Raw genomic sequence first — 6,146 nt, 5'->3', positions numbered from 1 at the left:
GGAATGATTTCATGGGCTCCTTGTCCTTCGGGATTTCTGAGCTGCAGAAGTCGGGAGTCGATGGATGGTGAGAGTTGCAATTGTTTAAAAATACGGTGGGCAAAAAGCAGCTCTGATGTTTTCTGTACACGATGGAAGATGCTGCAGCCCTTGTCCTTTATCAGCATCCTTCTGATCACAGAGCACCAGTCATTGTGGCTCCTGTGGAGGGTGCTGCTCCAGTAGGGGTATGGGTGTCCTGTGGGTGCTGGGTGCCTGAGTGTCCCTACATGGGCTGGCTTTGTGTCACCTCCTATGTCCTTCTGCCCCACACAGCATTGCTGGTGGTGGGATTTTCCCTCCCATGGGCAGGAGCAGCCACGGGTGGCTCTGCCTGGTGTCCCTGCAGTCTCTCGCTTCCCAAGCATTTGTCAAGCCAACTTTTTCCAGCATTTTCTGGTTGGGTTCCCTTAGTGTCTGTACTGGGCAGCAGAGCTCGGCTGTGAGCTGGTGAATGGAACACACAGTGGCTGTGATGTGTGGCAGGGACTTCCACAGCGCTCAGACTAGCAGAACCCGTGCCGAGAGGCACTGTTCACCAGGAGGAGGAATGCTCCAGTGTGTAATTACCCTTGTTCTCACATGGAAGATGAGCACGGTGGGTCTCTGACACCCGCACTGGATGGGTCTCTTCATTTCCATTTTATCTCCCCCAGCAGGACACATGCTGCTTATTTCCCTGGGATTTTTCCCCAGCCGCTGATGCCTGAGAGCTCTGTTCCCTTTCCATGTCAAGTGTAATAATTGAAAATAGTTATTGTATGTCTTCTGGAAACCAAAACCTGGGCTGTTCATTTGCATTCCATGAGTTGAGCAAACACCTCGGACTCCATCTTTTTTCCACCATGGAAGGAGTATGTGTCTCACGTAAAGCAGGGAATGGAGAGGAGGAATAGTGGATGGGCTGGACACCCGCATAGCACCAGGTCCTCCCTGGATCCTGCTGCCTCCCTGGTGTTCCCCAGGGAGCACTGACCCATTGTGGGGCTGGGATACCATGTTATTGTGTGGCTCAGCCTATGAGCCTCCCTTGTCACAGACCAGACTCTGATGGAGATGGGGCTTCTCTTCTGGAAAACAGAAGAAAACTGTCACTCCCCCCCCCAAATTCCCAGTCTCCTGTAGGGATGCATGTGCCGGCTGGAGCTGGTGCACTGACACAGCCCGGTTGTTTTCCCAGCCTTTTAAAACTCATGTAAGTGGAGATCTAAATGAATTTCCTTGTCACAGCGTTCGGCTGCAGTGAACTCTAGAAGGAGCTCTGATGTGTATTTTGTATCTGAACAACTGCAGTTAAAGGAGGAAACAAGCTCAAAGGAAGAGCCTGCCCCTCTATTATCCCCTTTGGACCTTCAGTGCAGCCTCTGGATAACACCCAGCTGATTCCTAGGTTCAGGATGGAGCTGAGGCTTTCCCACGGCTGTGTGAGACACCTCGGATCTGAACAACACTTCCATGATTTCTGATAACTGCTGCTTAACCTTTCTCACTGCCCCCCATCCTGACCTTGACATTCTCACTGTGTCCCTCCAGGTTTAAGCTGCTGAGCCAGGAGGAGGGCGAGTATTTCAATGTCCCGGTGCCTCCTGAGGGAGAAGAAGGAAACGAGGAACTGAGGCAGAAGTTTGAGGTGAATTGATTTCTCCGGGCAACTCAGGGGTTTCCTTGCTGCCTCCTGCCATGCCCCTAGCAAGGGACTTTCCCTGCCACCTTGGTCACTTCTGGTGGGTGAGGAGATGAGAGAGATGCAAATGATGCTCTAGCATCTGCAGTGGGTTGAAAATGCAACAGATTATTGCACAGTGCAGTTTGGTGTAGTGCCTTGTGCTAAGGGCTTGGTGCCCTGCCCCTGCTGCCTGCGGGTGGGGAGGAGTTTGACGTTGTTTCTAAGCCATTTCTCCTTGCTGCAAGGAAGGCGGCACAGCAAACATCCCCCTTTCATGTGTGTTGTTTCAGACAATGTCTTTCTGTTAGGGCTGCACAATTCACAATTTGTGGTGGCCAAAGTGAGTACAGCTTGAAGGGGTTGCACATAATCCTCAGTTAATGTGTTTCCAACACTTTATTCCAATTAAAGAGGGATGAGGATCGTGGGTGGCCCAGAATGACCTGGCGTAACTGTGCTGCTCATGCCAGCACGTGGTACAGCAGTTGTACCCTCTGAGGTGCCATATAACAGGATTTGTTCATCTGTTTTTAATGTCATGCTGATGATTAGGAATTAATATCATCAACTACGATAAATTAAGATATTAATAGAATTGGATTTGGAGCTAATCTCAGGAAGGAAACGTCTCTGAGCCGTTACACATCGTGGCAGCTCCTGTGCCCAGCTGGGTGCACTGGGGCTGGGCTGGGTTTTGAGGAGGGCAATGGCTGGGTGAGGTGGCACGTGGCACTGGTGCTCCTTGTGCTGCCCTGTGGTGGCCCAGGTCCTGCTGCTGCACATCCCGGCTTTCACACCACAAAAGCACTGCAGGAAGCTGCCAATTCTGCTCCATCTTTATCAGCTGCTTGCCGGGACAGGTTGATGGATGGGAGCCTCAGCTGCTGCTATAGCAGAGACTCGGGTGTAGTAAATTCATGCTGACAAATGGAGCCGGGCAGCAAAGGTCAAGTGCGTTTTTTACAGAATATGTGAGCAATATTTGGCACGGTTCAAACCTTAAAGAGGTCCCGCGATTGTGTGAGCGTTAGAGCCTGCTAAAACCAGGTTAAAGGACTTTTGTACTCAGGGACATTAGAGACACTCAATAGCAAAAGCAAGACGCTTCACAGGGGGTGATGATCCTCACCTCTCCCTGACTCTTATTTTGGGCTCTTTCCTGGAAAGACCTTTCCCTCTCGTGGCCAAGCTGTGTGCTGAGCCTGTTGTGTCAGGGATGCTGCATTGTGTCTCTATCCTCACCTTGCCTCCTGTGGACATCCTGCGTGAACAACTGCAGGTCGAGTGCGAGGCTGAGGGTGGTTGAAGCAGCCCATCTTCAGACACAGGCTTGGGAGCAGCCACAGGCAGCAGGAGGAACCCAAGGTCGCTCTCACCCTTGGGTGCCTGAAACTGGCCGGTTTGCTGGAACAAAGTGAATGAGAATCCTCTTCCTTCTCCCCTTTTTGTGTTGCTCTGTTCCCTCTGGCCAGGGCCAAAAGCCTTGCCCTGCTTTGGTCTGTGCTCCGCAGGGTCCCGCGGCCAAGCGCAGTGCTGCTGGGCTGCACACGTATGGGGGAATATGGGCTCATCTGAAACAGAGCTGAGCTTTTGGGTGTCATTTAACAGAAACGTAATACTGCCCTTGCATTTTATTGCAGCTGGTTTTCACAGAGGTTAATTTAGTGTCAGAGCTGATCTGACAAGCTTGTTTTTCAGCTGTGACAGAGTATTCAGGAAGCTTTCATGGAATATAACTGTTTTGCCTGCTGCTAAATACACCTTCCCTTTGAAGGTGGCTTTGAAATACAACAGGGTGAGGATTGCTGAAGGCAGTCACACAGCACAGGGCTGGCTTGGTGGAGACACAGAGGCTGCTGCTGTTGGATGTCCCAGGGTCGGATCCTCATCGGCTCTGGTCGGTGCCAGAGCTGCTGTGTGTCACCCAAGCAGATCTGAAGCAAAATGCTCTGGCTCAGCATCCACTTCTTCTGGGGACGTTGTGGAAGCCCAAGGGTTACAGTGAGGAAAACTGCCTATATGCTTCTATAGATAACTGCCTGTATGTATACAAGGAGAGGTGTCTATATCCTTGTCAGTGCATGTCCCTTTCCCATTGGGAAGCCATCACATCCTGCATGAGGCTCTGCTCACACAGCAGCAGGTACCAGTGGCTGCTGGAGGGTTCCTGCCTCCTCCCTGGGGCAGAGCTGCGGTTGCAATCGTGATGTTGGCAGTTCCTGGGGACTATTCCTTTAGATTGCGGTGCTGGAGTTTTTGGGATGCTTGTAGGTGCTGCAGATGACCTTGAACGGAGGTTTCTACAGCACGGAGAACCCTGCAAGAACCAATTAGCAGCAGCAAAGGCTTGGAGATTACTTTTGAGGCTCCTATCTGGAGGAGCTGCGAGCAGCAGCCAAATTGAACTGCTGGAAACGGGTTAATGGAATTTCATGCTAGACTGAGCTCGGTGCAAGCCTCAGCCCGTCGCCTATTTCTAAACATTGAAATTGTGAGATAGCTTTTACAAACGGTGGCTCAGCAAAGGAGAGAGCCCCCGGCCCAGCGAGGAGGCACCGGGCCACTGATGAGATTCAGTGTTTAAAACCAGGGGGGGTTGTAAGGCTCCTTAATAGGCAGTTGTGATGGCAGCGGATGCTCGGGGGGAGCAGGAGCTGTGCTTTCTATTCTGCTTCGTTCCAAATGCGTTTGTAGCTTCCTACGTTCAGCCTGAACTGACACAGAAGAGCAGTTCTCATCAGTATCACATAGTAATGGAGGTGGAGCTGGATAAAAAGTCCTGTGTTTTACCTTAATATAGTTATATTCATCTGCCCTTATCTAGTGAGGTGAGAGACAGAAACCAGTTCTGAGGGGGAAAGGAAAGAAAGCTTATTTAAGTCTTTGTTCTGCACTTCGGATGACCTAGAGCACATTATGGAGCAGCTCCAGGACAAATAGGCTGCGGTGGGGGTGATGGGGTCATGGGCAGATGTGGTTCCTAGGTCCTTTTGTACAGATTTAACTGGGAACCAGTCAAACAGGGCAATGTGTCGGGGCTGCTGACTCCTCCAGTGCTGCTCTTGGTGCTGTCACTGTCACGCTTATAGAATCATAGAATGGTTTGGGTCAGAAGGGACCTTAAGATCACCCAGTTCCACCCTCATGCCTTGGGCAGGGACACCTTCTGCTAGACCAGGTCTCTTGCAGAAAAGGTTCCTGTAGCTCAGGGGAGCTGGAAAAGATCTGGTGAACATGGGGTTTCGGGAGCACTCCTGGGTTTGTAATGACTTTTCTGCCCAGTTTTCAGTAATTGCTTCTCTCTTTTCCCCATCTCCATCTTTGCAGAGAGCCAAGATAGGAACAGGGTCCAAGGCTGCGGATGAGAAGACAAGAAACGCCATCTCCAAATTTGACAACAATGGGAGCAGAGATCGGATGAAACTGTCGGATTTCAACTTCCTGATGGTGCTGGGCAAAGGAAGCTTTGGGAAGGTGGGACACAACATTGCCCTTTGTGCTTTCTCTGTTGAAACACACGTGCTTCTGGCACTACTGAGCTGTGGCCACGGGGCTGCCCCAGCGTGATCTGTCCTTGCTCTGAGCGTGGGAGCCCAGTTTGTTGGCTCTCTTATGGCCTGTGTGGCTGCCACGTCACAGTGATGGAGAGCTGAGATGTCTGATGAGACCCTCACAAAACTCAGCGGGTCTCTTTGGGAAGCAGGATGTGTGCTGTGTCTTTAAAGCCCTTTTTGATGTGGCCTTTTTTCCCTCTAATAATCACAAATATACATGAACATTTTAATTAACTTTCCAGACGGGCTATGAGTGGTACCAGAATTTCATTCTTCAAGTAATTATGTGACTTGGAGTCTGCCTTTTTCTTGAGGTCTTGCCAACTTTGTCATGATTTCCATTGGGAATGCCAGCGCTCAAGTGGCTGCTGGGGCTCCGGAGGAAGGGGACTGTGACTGCTGTGCACCAGCACTGTGTTTGCTGCTGTGATGGATGAAGGCCCAACACTGCTCTGATGAGGGAATTGCCTTGGTTGCAGGGAATACTGCTCTGCCTTCAGGCACATCTCTTGGGTGGGCAGGGAGGGGATGCCAGGAGTGATGCTCACCCATCACCTTCTGAACATAAGGGTGAACCTGCCTTACAGAGCTGGTGCCTGTTCCCTGCACTGAAACATCTGTGACAGGAGGAGGATGGGGAGCTCCTGATGGACCCAGCACATGAAGCATCCACCAGTGATGCTGCTGGGGAGGAGGCTGCTGTTACTCTGTGTTTTACACCTTCACTGTGTGTTGGCAGCCTGGGGAGCAGGAAAGCTCTGTGTGTTGTGCCTGTGCTGCTCTCCCTCAGGGCTGTGTACATATCCCAGTTTCCACATCGCTTTTGCCCCCTTTTCTCTCCCTCCCAACACCTAATCCCTTTTAAATCTGTGCCTGGCATCTGGAAA

The 6,146-nt window shown here is 51.2% G+C and overlaps 1 protein-coding gene across 1 annotated transcript in view; it reads left to right on the top strand.

Annotated features, from left to right (window-relative positions):
* Positions 1-6,146, top strand: part of LOC104405779 (protein kinase C beta type) — a gene marked incomplete at both ends in the record, with an annotated part of 33,339 nt that overhangs the window by 11,293 nt on the left and 15,900 nt on the right. The window contains 3 exons of the mRNA XM_010014629.1: positions 1-67; positions 1,573-1,669; positions 5,033-5,179. The exon at positions 1-67 is cut by the window's left edge and continues 83 nt beyond it. Of these exons, the coding sequence (XP_010012931.1) occupies positions 1-67; positions 1,573-1,669; positions 5,033-5,179 (311 nt within the window). The remainder of the gene's footprint in view (positions 68-1,572; positions 1,670-5,032; positions 5,180-6,146) is intronic.

This window comes from Nestor notabilis, unplaced genomic scaffold, assembly GCF_000696875.1.
Source record: "Nestor notabilis isolate BGI_N333 unplaced genomic scaffold, ASM69687v1 scaffold7450, whole genome shotgun sequence".
Lineage (NCBI taxonomy): Eukaryota > Metazoa > Chordata > Aves > Psittaciformes > Psittacidae > Nestor > Nestor notabilis.
Note: the sequence above shows the minus strand (reverse complement) of the source record. Positions and strands in the feature narration are given on the sequence as shown.